The 21368-nt window shown below is 41.7% G+C and overlaps 1 protein-coding gene across 2 annotated transcripts in view; it reads right to left on the reverse strand.

Moving 5' to 3' along the window:
- LOC127643762 (tyrosine-protein phosphatase non-receptor type 9-like) overlaps positions 1-21368 on the reverse strand; it is a 35782-nt gene that overhangs the window by 12760 nt on the left and 1654 nt on the right. The window contains exons 2-4 of one of the 2 annotated variants that reach the window (XM_052126625.1): positions 12912-13055; positions 12592-12681; positions 1-66 (exon numbers count right to left, since the gene is read on the reverse strand). The exon at positions 1-66 is cut by the window's left edge and continues 59 nt beyond it. In XM_052126625.1, coding sequence (XP_051982585.1) covers positions 1-66; positions 12592-12681; positions 12912-13055 — 300 coding nt within the window. Of the gene's footprint in view, positions 67-12591; positions 12682-12911; positions 13101-21368 lie in introns of both variants that reach the window. The other variant, XM_052126626.1, reaches the window with a different exon arrangement.

The following is a 21368-nucleotide window of genomic DNA, read 5'->3' on the forward strand; positions in this document are numbered from 1 at the left end:
GAGGTCTGGTCGATGAAGACGTGCCGTAAAGAGTGCCAAAGCTGCACCTTTTGCATCACGGCCAGGCTATACATACACAACCCAAATTAATGGCATACAAGTTCAGAAACACATTAAAGCAATGGTAAGGAAAAAAAACACACATGAGAAAACTCATTCCAAGCAAGTAAAACCAGTCCATTTAACCCCACAATTTTAACCAGGCAAGATCTTGAAGTTGCTTAAATGTTTATTACTCAAGCTATTAACATAGCGCTCTTGCCTGTTCACTCCTCTGAAAACAATTTGAAATATTGATGTATTGAACAGATCATAACAAACTATACAAACACTTGAGCAAACTCTGTATATACATTGTAACCCTGACAGTAAACCGCTATAAATGATAATTAAGACTGGTTGTATCATTTAAGATATTGAAGATTTTATAAACTTACATTTTGTAAAAGTTAATTTAAGACATTAAGACTTAAGGATCCATGGGAACCCTGTTAAATAATCTTTAGTCCAAAAAGGCTAACAGTGTAGTGTTTTCACTAATTGTTGTAATTCCAATTAGCCAAATAGTGGGTTTCAGTGAGTCTCTAGACTTTCCGCTTTGACAAAATGCAAATGATTTACCAGTAACCTTGTTGGCAATTAAAAAGGATCAATGCAAAAGGCATTTAAATTAAGACTCCGTGCCTGTGCCTGCACATTATCCACAACATGGATGCTCCAATCAGGATTTTTACAGCTGATACCCATTTTCATTTCACCCGATCGTCCGAAATCGATCGCGATCATTTCACCTTTTATCAAGATCTCCATCATAACTTGCTATTAGTGTTGCCTAAAAGCAAATAAAGCAGGTGAGTTTAAAAGCATATTATAATTTGCATTAGGGCTGAAACGTTTAGTTGACATTATCGACAACGTCGAAAATAAAAAAAATGTGAGAAAATTTTTCGTTGCCTAATAGTCGTTAGATCTCATTTAATGTAACATGAAATCACATTAAACAGTAATGATGAAGCGTGAGAGCAGCACTGCAGTTCACGCCTGACGGAGGAGAAGAATTACACAGATCACAGTCCAGATGCACTCTAAACTTTCACAGCTTCATCTTATGTAGATCCCAAAGTATTAGGGAATTATTTAAAAAAATATATATAATAAATTCAGAAGCACTCTCGTTGTGGAATAAGCGGAGCCGGAGCTCTTTAAAGGAAACATGCGTTACATCTTAAATGTAGTTCTCTTACGACAGGTTCTCTCGTATAACGTAAGCTAGCTTACGCTACGGGAAAGATTCATCTTTTCTGAGATATTGAAGCCAAAAAATTATCCTTAATTTTGTATCCATTGTCAACGCAGTGCAGCAACTGCATACCTTGAGCGGGCTAGCTAGCGGGCTCATAGGTTGCTCTGCGGCAACTGCTGCAGCCTATAGACGAACTTGAGTGAACTTGCGTCCAATGACGAGCGCCAGCGCGTCACTGTATCAAAGCCCGCCAAAATGGGCGTGGCTAGAGTGCATATAAGCGTAAGTTTGTAGGCTGGAACCCTGATTTTCATCTATTCAGCGAAGCTCTTCGCATCTCTAAACTGCAGAAGCCGCGTCGCCGTTCGAGGGGCATCTAGCAAGCTTGGACAGCGCTCGAAGAAGCCGGCCGTCTTCGCCACCTTCAGCCGTCCTGCGAAGCTACGCCATCCGGCGACGTATCCTTTTAGAGCAAGCTAGTTCCTCAGCGAACTTCACAAAAAGAGCAACGAGCGTCTTTTTAAAGATGCCTCGCACCACCTGCGCCTCATGCCGCCCCTCTCAGCGCCGGAGACCGCCACCTCATATGCGCTCTCTGCCTGGGACTGGAACATGCAGAGCTCGCCCTCGCGGATGCGACCTCTGCGAGGAGCTTCCGATGTCGACCCCTGCGGGCTCGACTCGAAGCACTCAAAACCGAAGCCGCCGCGCTGCTTCGTTTCGCCACGCAGAAAGAAGCGCCGCTCCCAAAGGCTGCCGGAACCGGTGTTAGAAGCGGCTACCTCGCCGGAGCCTCTCCCTCGAGCCTCGCTTTCACCCTCCCCGCCCCCCCGGGACGCACAGTTGCCGCCGAGCGGCCGCACTGTTGCCATCTCGGATGACGAGGCGGAGGATAAGGGCTGCTGTTCCATCATGGCTTCGGACAGCGAGGAGTGGTCAGGCTCCCAAGCCTCCTCCTCGGCCCAGGAATCCAGCAGGACCCACGCCGGAGTCGAGGAAGGACTAACGCGCCTCCTCACAGAGACCGTCGACCGCCTCGGGCTCGAGTTGTCACCGCCCTCTGAGCAGGCTCCCAACAGACTCGACGGCTGCTTCCTTCAGGGCCGTCGCCGCGTGGCGCCCACGGCCAGGGACGCTCCCTTCCTGCCGGAACTCCACGCCGAGCTCTCTAAATCGTGGAACGCGCCTCTCTCGGCCAGGAACCGATCCCATGTCTCCACCTCTCTTGCGTCGGTGGACGGCGCCACCGAGAGGGGCTACTCCTCCCGGTCGAGGATTCGGTAGCAGCAAACCTTTGCCCGCCCTCCACGAGATGGCGGTCTAAGCCAGTGCTCCCGTCTAAGGCCTGCAGAACTACTTCCGCCTGTGTTGGCCGCGCCTATGCTGCCGCCGGCCAAGCCGCATCTGCCCTGCATTCCATGGCCGTTTTACAGATCCTCCAAGCGGACCTTCTTCGAGAGTGGGATGAGAAAGGCAGGCACCCAGGGGCTGTTTCAGATCTAAGGAGCGCGACGGATCGCGCCCTTCGCACCACCAAAGCTGCAGCTCAAGCCCTAGGAAAGTGCATGGCCGCGCTGACTGTGACCGAGAGACACCTATGGCTAACGCTAGCCGACATGGGAGAAGCTGAACGCTCCACGTTCCTCAACGCGCCGCTCTCGCCGTCCGGTCTCTTCGGTTCCGCGGTGAGTGGCATTGTTGACCGTTTCTCGGAAGTCCAGAAAGCCACCCAAGCCATGAATCTCTTCCTGCCTCGTCGCGCTAGCTCCTCTGCAGGCCGCCCATGTGACCAGCCTCCTGCACGAGCCTCTTCACAGCGCCCAGCTCAGCAAAGCCAGACTTCTCAGCGTCGACACGGCGGCCGCCCTAGAACACGCTCAGACAGCCGCCGCAGACCGCCGCCCCCCCCGCGGGCCTCGGCCTAAGATTGCGCTGAAACCTGAGTAACCGAAGTCCTCCTAGCTTTGTTAAGGAAATGACGGCTCAGTCCCGCCGCGGCCGGACCACCGTCAAAGCTTCGCCCCCTGTTATTCCCCTTCTCTCAGGCTACTGCAGTGGTGGATTCAGCAGCCAACAAGCCGGTGATACTGCCCGCTTGCCTGCACTCAAATGCCGTTTTCACGCGACCCAAAGAAATCTTGTGAAAAGCAAACATGCCTTGTGTAGAAAATGTGCCCACAATCCAGTGTTCACCCCTACACACAAGCATTACACTTCCCGTGTCCCTATCAGAGCCCACTCACATAAAGCAGGCACAGCCAGCTCGAGTGTTAGTCAATAAAAGCGCCCACGAATCCGTGCCTGCGCCCCTTCTCTGCCCGCTCTGTCACACGGCCAGCAAACACCTCTCTGTATGTAAGTCCCATGCCCGTGACTATGCTCGCGCATCACTTCACAGATGTGATTCTTTCCCCTTTCACCTCAATCGGGAAGTCACTCACAGAACAGCCTGTCCCTGCTGTCTGCGAGCAGTCATGCATAAGCACAGTAAGCGCACTCACACATTCTGTTCAGCTCGCTGTGTGCGGCAATCAGGGCGACTTGGCCATTCACCCTCTAGCGTTACGCTTCAAAGCGTGGAAAGCTATCCCAGGGATATCCAAATGGGTGTTAAGCACAATAAAACTATTTGCTACAGTTTGATCGCTGCCCTCCCCGCTTCAGAGCGCGGCTCGAAACTACTGTGAACACAGAAGCAGCCTGCATGCTTCGTTCAGAAATAGCAAACCTTCTGTGCAAAAGGGCCATAGAGAGAGTGCCACCTTCTCTGAGCGAGTCGGGGTTTTACAGCCGTTATTTTCTTGTCCCCAAGAAAGACGGCGGCCTCAGACCAATATTAGATCTCAGGGTTTTGAACAAGGTGCTTGCAAAAAGACCGTTCAAAATGCTTACAATCAGGAAACTCCTCGGGCATGTGCGCCAGGGGGACTGGTTTATTTCTCTCGATCTGAAAGATGCCTACTTTCAGATTCAGATAAATCCCGTCACAGGCCATTCTTGAGATTCGCCTGACGGCCAGGTTTATCAATACACCGTCCTTCCGCTCGGCCTGTCTTTAGCACCCGTACTTTCACGAAGTGCATGGATGCGGCGCCGCACCCCTGCGGAGTCAGGGCTTGCGAATTCTGAACTATTTGGACGATTGGCTGATTTTGGCACAGTCACATACGGAGCTTCTGTCTCACAGGACAGTTCTCCTCAGTCATCTGAACAGTTTGGGTCTTGCAGTCAATTGGACCAAGAGCTCACTACAGCCCAGTCAGGCAATTTCCTTCCTTGGAATAGAACTAGACTCCATGGCGATGATGGCTCGCTTATCTACACAGCGCGCGCGCCGTGTTCAGCGACTAGCCACGTCCTTTCAGATGAACAGCCTCACGGCTCTGAAAAAATTTCAGAGAATGCTAGGTTACATGGCCTCAGCTGCAGCAGTACTTCAGCTGGGTTTACTGTGCATGCGCCTGCTTCAGCATTGGCTAAACACCCACGCGTCTCGCCGGGCTTGGGCCACAGGCCGCCAGCCGATCAGAGTGACTCAGACCTGTATTTCAGCTCTGCAGCCCTGGGCATTGGCCGAATGGTATCAGCGGGGAGTGACGATGGGAGCTGTATCTCGCCGAAAAGTCATCTCGACAGACGCATCCAACACGGTTTGGGGCGAGGTCTGCGAGGGCTCTCCGGTTTTTGGCCTATGGTAAGTTCAGGAAAAGCTCCTTCACATAAATTGTCTGGAAATGATAGCGGTCGAGTACGTGCTCGTGCGCTTCCTCCCGGTCATTCAGGGTCACCACGTCCTGGTCCGTTCGGACAACAGATCTGTGGTATCCTATCTAAACCGTCAGGGCGGTGTCAGATCCAGGAACCTCTTCCATCTGACAAAACGCATACTGAGTTGGTCCCAGTGCCACCTGCGCCGCTGAGGGCGACGCGACGTGCCAGGCCACCTGAACGACGGCCCAGACAGACTGTCCAGAGACAATATTTCCCCAGGGAATGGTCCCTGCACGCTCAAACAGTCCAGAAGTTATGGAGCATATTCGGCAGAGCAGAGATAGACCTCTTTAGCGTCAGACGAGAACTCTCACTGCCCAGTATTTTTCTCGAAGCGAGGACGCCGCTGGCCCAGGACTGGCCCAACCGCCCGCTTTACGCCTTCCCTCCCGCCTCGCTATTGCCACAGGTAATGCAGAGGATCAGGAAACGCGTCACTCGGTGCTCCTCATAGCCCGGCTGGGAGAATCAGACATGGTTCCCGGAGCTTACGCAGCTGTCACTGACAGCCCCGTGGCCCATTCTAGTGAGGGCAGATCTCCTCTCTCAAGCTCGTGGCACGATCTGGCATCCCCACCCAGAGCGCTGGGCGCTGCACGCATGGGTGATCAACGACTACCCATCGCTTTGCCAGAAGAAGTAATAAACACTATCATACACGCTAGAGCCCCTTCCACGAGAAGACTCTATGCATCCAAATGGTCTGTGTTTTCAAAATGGTGCACCGACAGAGACCTGGACCCACGGACATGTGGGGTGTCGTCGCTGCTCGTGTTTTTACAAGAGCTGCTGGATAAGGGCAGATCCCCATCCACGCTCAAAGTGTACGTGGCGGCCATCGCGGCGTTCGCTGAACCCCTGCACGGCCAGTCACTGGGAAAAAACGAGCTGGTCATCCGCTTCCTCAGGGGATCTAGAAGGATGAACCCCCCGCGCCCCCCATCGGTTCCTATCTGGGATCTTTCCGTAGTTTTCGAAGCTATGAAAGCCCCCCCTTTCGAACCGCTTCAATCCGTGGATTTGAAATACCTTTCACTCAAAACCGTTTTTCTGACTGCCCTGTCATCAGTTAAATGTGTGGGAGACCTTCACGCGCTGTCTGTCAGCGCTGCGTGTCTTTAGTTTGGACCAAGTGACTCCAAGGTCATTCAAAGCCTAGACACGGCTATGTCCCCAAGGTGATCGGTACTCCTTTCAGAGCACAAATAATTTCCCTATCGGCGCTGCCAGCATCCGATAGCGAACGCGACGCCAATCTCCTTTGCCCAGTCACAGCACTGAGATTGTATACTGCACGCTCCGCCTCTTTCAGACGCTCTGAGCAGTTTTTCGTTTCGTTCAGAGGGTGCACCAAAGGTTTCGCCACCTCGAAACAGACACTGTCTAGATGGATATTGGACGCTATTTCTGCCGCGTATGCGTCAAAAGACCTACCATGCCCGTTAGGCATTAGGGCTCACTCCACTAGAGGCATGTCCTCCTCGTGGGCATGGTCCAGCGGGATTTCCATTCACGACATATGTGTGGCAGCAGGCTGGGCTTCCCCCTCCACCTTTGTCAGATTTCATTCAATGAAAACCAGGGTTCCAGCCTACGAACTTACGCTTATATGCACTCTAGCCACGCCCATTTTGGCGGGCTTTGATACAGTGACGGCGCGGGCGCCTGTCATTGGACGCAAGTTCACTCAAGTTCGTCTATAGGCTGCAGCAGTTGCCGCAGAGCAATCTATGAGCTCGCTAGCTAGCCCGCTCAAGGTATGCAGTTGCTGCACTGCGTTGACAATGGATACAAAATTAAGGATAATTTTTTGGCTTCAATATCTCAGAAAAGATGAATCTTTCCCGTAGCGTAAGCTAGCTTACGCAATACTCGTTCCCTCTTCTAGAGAGAACCGAGGTTACATAAGGTAACCGATTCGTTATATTTAATATGTTATAGCTTTATTTAAGTTCAAATAATAAAGAAGCAGCTCATGTTAATAACTATAAACTCAGAAAATGGCATTTCTCTGTGTGGTCGGTGCCTATTCAATGAGTCGTGTGAATGTCCCATTCTAAGGGGGAGAGATTGAAACTGCACACGGCTGAGAGAGTCTCTGCCTCGGGGAACTCATCCCTCGAGCGCAGACGCTTAATGCAGCTTGATTAGAACGCGATGGCTCGCGACTTATTTAATCATAATATATGTCACTGTGCATTTCTTATTGTGAAGAAAATTGGCAATATGCAGCTTTAGTAATACGACAGCACTTTGGAAATTGTTTTTTATTCATTCTATTGTATGCTTGCTTATTTCGGGTTTTTTTTAGTACTTGGTAAAAACTTGAAGCAAATCTTATACAAGTGTTCAAAAATACTTTAAGCATACATTGTACAGTTTTGTTATAATTCAAAAATAATATTTTTAACCTGAAGTGTTGCTCAATGGTATATTTTTGTTCTTAGTTCAGCTGTTAATTTGTTAACTTGTTATTAAAAGAGTGTTGTTTAGTAACCTGTTTTTGTGTTTTGCTTTGGTACCAAAAATAGTATCGAGTACCGTGAAATTTCACTGGTATTGGTCACTGACGTGCGGTCTGGGTAGGCAAACTAGGCACTGCCTACCCTGCCAAAATTCTAAAATAAAATGTTTATTAACTAATAAACTTGTATTTGTATTTTTACTTTTTATTCTTGTGATTTATATATGCAACGTGTGTTATTCCAATTGTTTAGACGTTATGATGACAAATGTAGCAGTTACGCATAATGAACTAAAAACAAATGGTAGAATAAGCAGTGCTTTTACGGTCCATTCATTGCAGACGACAAGCGGAAAACCCATGTTGCGCATGCGCACTTCGATCCTGTATTCTTTAACATGTACGGCAAAAAGCACAAATCTGCTGTGCCTTTTGACGTAAATATGTAATGCCCGTAATCATCTCCGTTACGTATCAGACATGGACCAATTAAAATCGAGATATTCCTGGACATTTGCATAGCTAACGTCATTACACCACAGCTAGTGTACATGCCTAATCCCCGCCAAATTCAAAATCAAAATGACAGGACCGGCCGTAATCACGGAATTAAGAAATTTTTCCAAGCTCGATTTTAATTCCAAATATGTGTTAATTGCAAGAGGGAGGTCTACGCCAGCCTTAGATGGACTAGTACAGCAAAAGGGCCCAAAAATTATCCGATCGTTTCAAACTGATTGGTATGTAAGAAAAGATTGGCTATGTGGCTGTGCTAACAATCAGCGGCTGTACTGCTATCCCTGCCTGCTTTTTTCAACCAGTCAGACTGTTTGGACTTCAGTGGGATATTGTGATTTGAACAACCTGCCCGCAGATTTAACCAAGCATGAAAAGTCGTCAGCTCACATCCAGTGTCAAATTACACTGAAAACCTTTGGAAAATCTCGGCTCGACCTTGCACTTGACGAGAAAAGGAAGCTGAATATAACCTACCACAATGAAAAGGTAAAGCAAAACCGAGAGGTTTTGAAGGATCTGATAAATGCGTAACGTTCACTGTTTACGCGCTTGTGTGTGTCTGTGTGTGCGTGAGAGAGAGAGAGAGAGAGTACATGATATACATCCTGATTTGTACATTTCTTGATATTACTTGTGCCTCTGTGATCCTCTGTGTCACTGTTATTACGTATTATTAGCTTAAACAATAAATCAGGTAATCTGGCTTTCATAACTCAGTGCCTAGCCTCTTTAAGACATCACCGCACGTCACTGGTATTGGTACAGACTACTGAAATTTTGGTACCGTGACAACTAGGGCTGGGAAAACACGGCGACGTCATCGATGACGTCGACGCGAAATATGCGCGTCGATTCGCACGCACGCACAGTATTCTTAAGGTGAAAGGAAAGTGTCAGAGTGTAAGTTGTTATTTGCATGTGAATGAAGATGCTTTTTTTCAGTAAGCTAGGCCTATGTTCAACATAAATGTTGAATTCTGAATGTTTATTTTCATTATTTATTTTTTGTTGGAAAAGCACTTTATGTATTAGCTTAAAGCCCCCAAGTTTACAATAGTTACTGTATTCTTTCAATAGCTCTAAGAAAGGGTGGCTGGGTGACCTTTTTATTTTTTTATTGAATGCTAGACATCAGAATGCATTATTTTGCTCTTGTACACGTTTACTTGAATTTTATTTTTTAATTTTGAGATTAAGAAAAAGGTGAGTGGCAGAGTGTATTACTATATGTTGTTGTTATTTTTATGTGAATGAAGAATTAAAAGATGCACTTTTTTCAGTAAGCTAGGACTATGTGTTTTCAACATAAATGTTCAATTCTGTTGGTTCAGGAAGGACGCCATGACAGGCTACTGGCTCCCACTGTTGCGGTTCATTTTTATTTATTTTTTGTTTGAAAAGCACTCTCTGTATTAGCTTAAAGCCCCCAAGTTTACAATAGTCACTGTATTCTTTCAATTGCTCTAAACAAGTATTTTTGATGACCTTTTTATTTTTTTATTGAATGCTAGACATCAAGTTGTTGTTATTTTATTCTGAAAGAAGAATTACAAGATGCACTTTTTCTCAGCAAGCTAGGCCTATGTGCTTTCAAGGCTTCAAGGTTTTATTGAATGCTACCTCTGACTAAGAATGCATTACTTTGCACTTGTATAGTCTTTTATTTTGGAATTTTAAGAGCAATAAACATATATTGCAATGTTAAGGAATTCATTTTTTTCTTCATTCAGATATGTAAATCAACATGTATAAATTGCTATTAGTCAATTAATGGGGAGATAATCGAAATCGAATCTGACTGGAAAAATGAATTGTTAGATAAATCGATGCATCAAAAAAATAATCGCTAGATTAATCGTTTAAAAAAATGATCGTTTATACCAGCCCTAGTGACAACACTACTTGCTATATATGTAAGCTTTCTGCACAATGTAACTATTATTATTGAATTTTCCTCTTTCCAGAAATATCACTAAAAGTAATAGTAAAAGTTTAAAAGGATTATTAAAAAATCTTTGAACAAAATAGCTCTTCAAACTGAAGACAAACTGTTAACCTAGAGGTGCAATTAAACTTAATGTGACATTTTTGGTTATCGATTCATTGTCAACATTTCATATAATTATTATTATTCCACATTTTATTTTTGCATTATATTTAATACATTATATTGTGGTATCTTAATATTGTATAAATAATTATTATATTAATAAATTCCTTCTGTCTTTTTATTTAGTGGATGATTGTATTAATAGTTTATTTTTCAATTGTCGATCAATCGGAGCATCCCTAATTAACAATGAGCGAAAGTATGTGTAATGTGGAATAATGCATAACGCAATGTACATTTCTTGCAGGACACATATATACCCAGATTGACTTGTATAGCCCATCTAAATTTCCTCTGCCAGCTTGTGCATTACAGGATTAGGCCTATTTAATATAATAATTTACACTCACCGACCACTTTATTAGGAAAACCTACTTATTCACCTTTTTGAAATGGAGTGCCATTTTTTATTTTCCCGATCAATGGCTGTCAAAATACTTAACCCAGCCCGTCTGGCACCAACAATTATGTGACGGTCGAAATCACTAGGATCAAAAACATTACTCATTGATTTCAGAAACATCATGCATTTATTGACCTTTAAAAAAATAAATAATAATTTAACAGTGGATTTCCTTGAACTTGAAATGTAAACTGCACTGGGTAGGGGAGGAGGCTACTGTCATATGATAAGTATTTTGTTACGTATGGTAGTCAACTACCATAACTACCAGGAATGCCTCCATCGCCATAATTTGGCTCATACTTCTATGGAAAGAGATCTACTTAATCATCATGTTATTGCAGCAAGATCTACAATGTACAATAAAGGCTACATATACATACATATATACATATATATATAAATGATCACAATACCAAAATTTTAGTAGTCGGTAGTGAAATTTGACGATTCTCAATACCAGCTTCAAAACCACAAAAAATAATAACACCTGACTAATATGATAATTATGGAAGAATGGTTTCAAGCTCATAAGAAATTATTCAAGACTAGTAAACATTCAGTAATAAAATAGATTAGATATAGATAAAAAATGCACAGAATTTTCCTAATTTGTTATTTTTAAACAGCTTTAAAAGTTTTTACAGCAGTAGGCTACACCAAGTAAACATTCAGAACGAAATTCAACATAAAACTACTACTGGTAATTACTGTATAATTATAATGCATTAATACTTAAAGCTACTAAAGTTACTCAGTCAAGAGCAGTGAGTGTTTTCTTGTTATGGTTGTTTGATTATTATAATGACACACTAAACTGCAGCAGGTCTATTAGCTTACATTTACACTTACAAGTCTGATACTTTGATACAAATCCGCTGTTTATGTTCACTTTAAACATCACTCTCCGTGTTTACATAAATACCTCACTAAGAAAGAATTTTGAAATGTATTTGACCATTCAGGTGTGCATTAGCATTTTGAGAATACAAGCACATGTTCAGCACCCACACATATGCCGCCTGTCAATCAAACAGGGCGAAGCGGTTACTAGATCGCTAGCAAATAATAAAATTCCGTGCTCTAGATTACTTTCAACAGCAGAATATGAACTTTCTCATAAATTACACAGGCCTAGGCTATCACAAATATAGTCAGTTATTTTTGCTTGTCTGGTCGGGCAAGTAAAATTCTCTTTCACATGCCCCTTCAAAAATCCACATGTCCCGGACAAGCAGACAAGCATTAATGTGGAGCCCTGATTAAATATTGTATTCTATATTCTCCGATAACAAATTTTTCTTCTGCAGTATAGCTCCTAATGTAAATGTTCATTGTTTAAAAGGAGTTTTAGATATTATTTTGGGAAATAAGCCAAAAAAGACTAATCAAAACATATTTTGTTCCAGTGTATAATGGGCTAAGGCTACACTCTATCACCTTCATGTTCACTACGATCCATCTTTAACTCACAAAAAACAAACTCTCTCTTCTTACTAGAGCTGTGCATCGCCGATGATTTCATGAGAAGATGAACACACAGTGAACGTGTCACATATATTATGAGTCACTACATCGTGAGCCATCACGTCATAATCTAGCTGCAGCAAACACGTGCATGTGAGTGATGAGCGTCCCCACACCAGAGTGTGCATCAGCTAGAAGAAGAATAAAATCTCTTCCCCGGTCACGTCATGCATCTCATAGATGCGGCACTGACTGCACAGAGAAATGTCAGTTTCAGAGTTTATTTTCTTAACCTGCTTCCTTATTATTTGAACTTTAATAAAGGATGCTTTAAAGATGTAATGCCGGGATGCTTCATTGCGAAACGGAATGCGCCACAATAATCGTTTTATCTCAATTATCTTGTTTTCATAATCGTTGGAAGCCAAAATTGTAATTGAAAAAACATTTTATTAATCGCCCAGACCTATCCACTAGGGATTTTTTTTTAATTATTATTTAACATTAAATATTAATTGGTGATCAGCAGCTGAGAAGCACTAATCAATCTGTAGCAGAATCTATCTCTGTACATTAATGGAAACACATTATCTTCCAGTGGAATTTGTACTCACCAAAACTGTACATTTCCCGCTCAGTAACTCACTCCTTAAAGGTTCCTCATTTGGGTTAATATTGTAGATGCCCTCCTTTATTCTGGTGTTCTGCCGACACACAATGCATATTGTTTTAAAACAGTTTCCTTATGTCTTAAAGCACCCAGTGAGCAAGCCAAAGGCAACTGTGGCAAGGGAAAAAACTACATAAGAGATTTCAAACTCCATAGATGTTTAAGTAATGGAGGGTGGAAAAACCTTAGAATATAAACTGACATTCAAACAGTACACTGATTTGTGATGGACCACACAAACTACTCACAGTACGGTTGCTGTACCTTGTAAGCCTGGAAGAGGTCTATGGCTCTGGAAACGTCAAACTTGCGTGCCATAAGAAACTTAACTGCTGTCATCTGACTGACAAGATCTGCATTGTGAGACTGTTCCCGACACCTCAGCTCAGCCAGGAACTCCTCCACTGCCTGTACCACACACAGATTTCATCAAGAGGTTTACTGTATCCAATACTGAAAAAGCAAATGTTCAATGTCAGTTACATGTCCCATTCTCACACATATGTATGGGTAAATTGTATATACAGTGTATGATCTCTTAATGTATTTATTTTATTATGTTGCACTATAGTGACCATGATAGACCATGTAGTGATCAACCGACATATCGGCCAGGCCAATTAATCAGATGAGCAGTGCCTACTAAGCCAATTAATATAAGTTTTATATAGAAAAACCTATCAACATCAACCTATCTTTTAATCTATTTTGAGTATGTATATAATGTAAACAGTTATGATTTCAGCATATATGTGAACATCTCATTAGCTAGGGCTAGAACTAATGATTATTTTTATAATCGACTAATCTAACGATTATTAGAACGATTATTCGAGTATTAGGACTATTATTATTACTATATCATTAGCACTTAACTGACTATTCAGCTTGTGCCAGACTTAAAAGGTTGTATTTAACATGCTTACTAACAATAAAGAGGACAAAATCATCATTTAAAAATACCTCTAAATGACATTCTCTGAATTATAGGGGAAAAACTACTTGGATTTGTATCGTTTAGTTAAAAATTTCACTGCAAAAAATCATATTGTTATTAAGTGTTTTTGTCTTGTTTTCCATTTAAAATGGTCTAAAAAACCCTTAAAACAAGATCCATTTACTTGAGAAGCAACATATAAGATATTTAGACTTGCTTTAAAAGAATGTATCTTAAATACAAGTGTATTTTGATATGCATTTTTTTCCACTTGTTCATTGTTCATTTTAATATCTTATATGATGCTTCTCAGGTAAATGTATCTTGTTTTAAGGATTGTTTGATATTTTAAAATATTTAAATATTACAATTTATTAAATATTATATTCTAAATTCTCCGATAACAATTTTTTGTTCTGTAGTATAGCTACTAAATTAAATGTACATAAGGAGTTTTAGATATTTATATTGGAAAACAAATAAAAAAAAGACAAATTAAAAAAAAATGTTTTTGCATTGTATAATAGGCTACACGCGCTCACCTTTTTGTTCACTTGATTTCGATCCATCTTTAACTCACAAAAAACAAACTCTTCTTTATAGAGCTGCGTATCGCAGATTTTCTTCACCATAAGATACACACCATGACACTCATATTATAATTCAATATGTTGCGAGCAATCACTATAAACAAAATTTAGCTGCATCAATTGTGCGAAAGTAATGAGAGTATCTGCGGGAGACAGTGTATCAGCAGGGAGAAGTTTAAAACTCTCTCACCCTGTTTTCCACACGACTCATATAAGCGGCTCTGACCACACAGACAAATGCCAGTTTATTATTTGAACTTTAAAAGCGACTTAAGTAGGGCTGACCCTAATAGTCGACTAACCATTAGTAGATGAGAAGAGTCTTGGTCGATCAAGTTTTGATTGGTCGGTTGGTAGCAAAAAAAATTGAAAATACTCTTTAGGTAAATGATGAATAACGTTATTACCGCTGGTTGGACGCTAGGTGGTACTGTGGGATAATTTTCATTAAGCAGGGTTAGGGTTATGCCTACACAAAACATTGAACTTTATTTTTTATTTATTTTAACTAAAGTTCAAATGAAATAGTAAAAAAACAAGTGCATTTAAAATGTGTATTGTTCAACTTTTTGGCTTTACAACAGTTGTCAACATCTCGCTGGCAAAGAAGCATCATCTGTGCATTCACTATACGCCAGTCGGGTATTTCGTTACCCAGGAAAATATATCACGTGTGAGAATACATTTGTTTTGTTCCTCCTTCACTATATATATATATATATATATATATATATATATATATATACACACAATTACATCGGAAAATTCCAGGCTGAGGGATCGGTAAATATTCTTGTTTTAGTGATTTTGCATAGAAAATAAAATAATTTACTTAAAAAAAACGAAAAACTTAAAATCAAATACATTTCTAAATTCAAATTGCACTCCAAACGAAAAAGCAAATAAATAAATAAAGTGATAAAATAATACTAATAATATACACACACACACACACACACACACACACACACACACACACACACACACACACACACACACACACACACACACACACACACACACACACACACGTAACCACCTTTGCATTTACCATCAGGCAAGACTCTGTCTAAACATGCAGGCGGAAAATTACTTGCACAAATGAAGATAGAAAAATAAGATCATCATCTGTCTGCAAAACCCTAATGTGCAATTACTCTATAAATTAACAAAATATTGAGACAGTCTCTTGCTGGTTTTCCCAACACATTCGGGATCCTTACCGTTTTTCCCGGTGTCACTGCGGCTCCCTTCGTGAGTGCTCTTGTTAAATTTAGATTTTAAAGGCTAATTATTACGCCGTATTTTTCTGTAATGTAGAACAGTATTAGCAATGTTACTTCTAACATTCTTTCTCAGCCCTGGAACTCAAACCATTTTCTGATGCCCCCCAACATATAGGCAATTAAATATCATAAACGTGCGGCGACTAGTCAACTAATGGCATAAATTAACGATGTCTTAATTTACTAATTTACCAAATTGGGCCCAATTAGCCATTTACCCTCCCCGGTGTCATGTGACTCAGTGCTACAAGGTCTCGAGTGTGAATGGGGAGCCGGTGTGTTAAATTTGGTGTCATCGCTCTCACACTCCCTCAAACTGGTCACTGAAAGTACAACATGGCACCTCATGGCAAAGAACTCTCTGAGGATCTGATAAAAAGAATTGTTGCTCTACATAAAGATGCCCTAGGCTATAAGAAGATTGCCAAGACCCTGACACTGAGCTGCAGCATGGTGGCCAAGACCATACAGCAGTTTAACAGGACAGGTTCCACTCAGAACAGGCCTCGCCATAGTCGACCAAAGAAGTTGAGTGCACGTGCTCAGTGTCATATCCAAAGGTTGTCTTTGGGAAATAGACGTATGAGTGCTGCCAGCATTGCTGCAGAGGTTGAAGGGGTGGGGGGGTCAGCCTGTCAGTGCTCAGACCATACGGCGCACACTGCATCAAATTGGTCTGCATAGCTGTCGTCCCAGAAGGAAGCCTCTTCTAAAGATGATGCACAAGAAAGCCTGCAAACAGTTTGCTGAAGACAAGCAGACTAAGGACATGGATTACTGGAACCATGTCCTGTGGTCTGATGAGACCAAGATAAACTTATTTGGTTCAGATGGTGTCAAGCGCGTGGCGGCAACCAGGTGAGGAGTACAAAGACAAGTGTGTCTTGCCTACAGTCAAGCATGGTGGTGGGAGTGTCATGGTCTGGGGCTGCATGAGTGCTGCCGGCACTGGGGAGCTACAGTTCATTGAGGGAACCATGAATGCCAACATGTACTGTGACATACTGAAGCAGAGCATGATCCCCTCTCTTCAGAGACTGGCCCGGATGGCAGAATTCCAGCACATTAACGACCCCAAACACACCTCCAAGACAACCACTACCTTGCTAAAGAAGCTGAGGGTGAAGGTGATGGACTGGCCAAGCATGTCTCCAGACCTAAACCCTATTGAGCATCTGTGGGGCATACTCAAACTGAAGGTGGAGCAGCACAAGGTCTCTAACATCCACCAGAACCGTGATGTCATCATGGAGGAGTGGAAGAGGACTCCAGTGGCAACTTGTGAAGCTCTGGTGAACTCCATGCCCAAGAGGGTTAAAGCAGTGCTGGAAAATAATGGTGGCCACACAAAATATTGACACTTTGGGCCCAATTTAGACATTTTCACTTAGGGGTGTACGCACCTTTGTTGCCAGCGGTTTAGACATTAATGGCTGTGTGTTGAGTTATTTTGAGGGGACAACAAATGTACACTGTTATACAAGCTGTACACTCACTACCTTACATTGCAGCAAAGTGTCATTTCTTCAGTGTCACATGAAAAGATACAATCAAATATTAACCAAAATGTGAGGGGTTTACTCACTTTTGTGAAATACTCTATATATGATCAATTTTTGACACTTGGAACAATTGAGGGACTTGTACACAACTATTACACAAGGTGCAAACATTCATTGATGCTCAAGAAGACAACACACTACTACATGCATACTATACTTTATGAACTTAACTGTAATGTAGATTCTGAAGAGCAGTAATAAAAATCAAAAAAGGGGTGTGAACATTTACGAGACAAAGGGGGATGCAAACTTATCTTCTCAACTATACTGTTTACTAACCCTCAGATTTATGGGTTATCAGCTGTCTTCCTTTTCTTCAGCTTTCTATCTGGTTTCTGAACAGCAATCTAAATTGAGCAATTCTGTGATTTGGCAACTAAAACCGCCATTTGGCTCCTTAATGTTTCAGTTTGGTATAGGGATGCACCAATCCGATACATGGATCGGTATTGGCTCTGATACTGAAGCTTTTAGATGGATCGGGTATTGGTACGACGAGCCCGATCCAAATCCGTTCATAAAGCAGTTCAAATGACTCGTGCATTTTATTCAAAGCCATAAAACTTTACATATTAAACAGTACTCCCAATTAATTCCACCCAATAAAGATATTCTAAACTGATTATGCAAACAAACAACAACATTGTTATCAACATCGGCCAATACTGAGATTTCCGACATCAGAACAGAAAATGTGGTATCAGTGCATCCCTAGTTTAGGAGCCAATGGCTCCTAAGTCATTTTTTTTTTTTGTCTGGAGCCCTGTGTCTGGAACGTTGACTTGGCAACATCGAATGCAATTACCAGCATGCTGCAGTTGCCATTCTCGGGGACATGAATAGGTAGAAGTCTCAAACCATCTGTATCAGACATGGAATGAAACAACGGTTGTGACGGGAGTAACAAGAAAAGGCAGTCAGACTGATTCAATTCTTACCAACATTCCTTCTAAGTATGAGTCACCTGTGCATCTGCTTCCTGTTGGCACCTCTGACCATCAAACCATCATGTGGAATGCTGGTAAATGGCCATCCAAGCCCATACAGTACATCACTTGCAGAAAACTTAGGCAAAGAAGCAACTGGGGCTTCTTTAGAACACTACTGACTTTTCCAACATTTATGAGGTCACTGACCCTGAAGCCAAGGTCAGTGCCTTCACTTCCATTATTGGGTCTATTTTGGATAAAGCTGTCCCACTGAAGAGTCTCAATTACTAACAATGACAAGCCCTGGATGACTCTACAAATTAAAGATTTGATAAAAGACAGCATGCACCTTGCTCTGGCAAGGAAACTACCTATAAATAAAGCCGAAAATAAAGTATTGCAAAAAAAAAAAAAAAAAAAAAAGATTGCCAAGTAGCGATACTACAAGAATGAGGTGGAGTCACGTTGCTCCAATTCAAAACAGTGGTTCAAGTAGGTGAAGGCACTCATGGGGATAGTGGATGATGGGCGCATGTGGCACAACAAGAAACCAACTCCATTCAGCGTGAGTGTGACACCCTGGCCAAGCATTTTGCTTCAGTATGGGACCAAGTGGATCACACTATTCCATCTGAAGAGGATGTTACTCATAAGCTATCAAATGTTACTATACTGTAACTCTACTGAGCATCAGGCAGATTAAAGCTAGACTCCGTAAAATCAATGCAGAGAAGGCAGGTTGGCATTCCTTCTTGGGTTTTAAAGACTTTTCATGAAGAACTGGAGCCTGTGTTATGGGATATTTTTAACACTTGCATTCAACATAAAATTTTTCGAAGCAAATGGAAAGAAGCTTTGGTCAAAGAGGATCCCCAAGTCCCCCCAAGTAAATCAGAGTTTTCCAGCAGACTAGTGTTGTCACGGTACCAACATTTCAGTAGTCGGTACCAATACCTTTGAAATTTCACGGTACTCGATACCATTTTCGGTACCAAAGCAAAACACAAAAACAGGTTACTAAACAACACTCTTTTAATAACAAAATCTACAAAACATTAGCAGCAGAACTACGAACAGAAATATGCCATTGAGCAAAACTTTAATTGAAATATATTATTTTTGAATTATAACAAAACTGTACAATGTATGCTTAAAGTATTTTTGAACACTTATATAAGATTTGCTTCAAGTTTTTACCAAGTACTAAAACAAACGAGACAAATAGAATGAATACAAAACTATTTCCAAACTAATGTGCAAAGTGCTCTCATATTAATAAAGCTGCATATTGCCATTTTTCTTCACGATAAGAAATGCACAGTGACATATATTATGATTAAATAAGTCGCGAGCCATCGCGTTCTAATCTAGCTGCATTAAGCGTCCGCGCTCGAGGGATGAGCGTCCCCGATGCAGAGACTCTCTCCCCCTTAGATCAGGACATTCGCACAACTCATAGAAGAGGCACCGACCACACAGAGAAATGCCAGTTTCTGAGTTTATAGTTATTAGCATGAGCTGCTTCTGTATTATTTGAACATTAATAAAGCTATAACACATTAAATATAACTGCATTTGTAATGGGATGTTTCCTTTAAAGAGCTCCGGCTCCGCTTATTCCACAGCGAGACTGCTTCTGAATTTACTTTTTTTTTTATAATTCCCTAATGCTTTGGGATCTACATAAAATTAAGCTGTGAAAGTTTAGAGTGCATCTGGACAGTGATCTTTGTAATTCTTTCTCTCCTCAGTCAGGCGTGAACTGCAGTGCTGCTCTCGCACGTCATCATTACAGTTTAATATGATTTCATTTTACGTTAAATGAGATCAAATAACTATTCGACAACAAAAATTTTTCTGTGTGTCTGTCTTTCAGGTGCTTTATTAAGTTTGATGTGTTTCCTTCTTTTGTCAGAAAACTGCGAAAGCACCACAAACAGGTTTTTGCTGATCTATGATGTTTCCCTTTTCATCAGCCTCAAATACAAAGAATTTCCAAACCTGGCTTTTTCCACTTTGCTTTTCGACAAGTTTCAGTTAAGACTCCGCAGCAGCTTTGCTTGTTGCCATCTTTTGCTTGTTGTGAGCGTTCAAAAGTTGCAGACTCTGCATGGGTACTCCGGTACCTTCAGAAATTCTGGTATCGTAAAAATGTTTTTGTTTGTGTACCGACTTGGTACCGGAGTACCGGTATTTTTGACAACACTACAACACTACCAGTCTAGCTGTGTTGGTCAAGTGTATGAAGGGATCCTAAGGGATGCCCTTTGAGGATACAATTTTCAAGACTGCCCCATCACAATATGGCTTTATGGCTAGAAGATCAACGGTCACTGATTTGATTCAGATCCTACAATGCTTGCATGAAGCACTCAATAACAACTCCAAAATGGACATTCATGATGTTTTGGAGGTAACCCCACCAATAATAAAAACAAGCAAGTTCAACCCCCCAATATTTATATTATGATCAATGGTAACATGTAAATTCATCACAATGTAACAATTCATGAATTCTGATAGGATGAATTGTGAAATCATCCTATCAGCCATCATTGCTAAGTATATTCAAAACGTTTAATGAAATAGAAATCTAGTTAAAGATAATTAATGCATGTTTTCCAGTTTTTCCACAATACAGTGATAAAAAATTACGTTAATTTAACAAAACTTTTGTCTTACTTTTTAATGAACAGCGTATGCAAAACCTACTGCTTCACTCAATAATATTTCAGAATTCAGTTATTATTAAATCCAGATTGTCATTATAATATGATACAGTATTATTATCAGTTTAAGGATGTGTTGTATATAATAGTAATATACTGTAAAGCTGTCTTATTTACTTTAATTTCACCTTATATTCTAATGCTGCAGTGTACTGTTCACCATGTTGCAGAAGGCTGTATTTTTTGTAAGCATACGTAGCAGTATTCGTAGCAGTATTTTAACAGAAAATAAGGCATGGCCCCTCAGCACACTAGAGCAGAAGATAAAAAAAACATTGACGTTTATCAAGTGCTTTGCTTGGTGAAATACAATCTGGAATAGTGTTAAACAATGAAACAGTAACCTCTTTGCAACCTGAACTTGTTCAGAATGTTAAATCTGTGTGACCCCTGCACTAAAAACTATCTAGATGCAGCACAATGAATGAAACAGAACACAGGTGTCTTGACATTTGTTTTTGAGACCTGAAGTTCTTTTAAATTGACACAGTGTCTTAAAATGTGCTGGTCCTGCGTGAGACACTGAAGAAACCGTGAGATGCGGTGCAGGAGTCAAGGACTTTAGACCAGCACATTTACATCGGAATACAATGGAAAAACAGAGCAGAAACATGCAACAACGCTTTCGGTGTGAACGGCCCCTCATCTGTTTGCACGTATCTGTGAGTGAGAACGCATTGGCGAAACA

Source organism: Xyrauchen texanus, chromosome 5, assembly GCF_025860055.1.
Source record: "Xyrauchen texanus isolate HMW12.3.18 chromosome 5, RBS_HiC_50CHRs, whole genome shotgun sequence".
NCBI lineage: Eukaryota > Metazoa > Chordata > Actinopteri > Cypriniformes > Catostomidae > Xyrauchen > Xyrauchen texanus.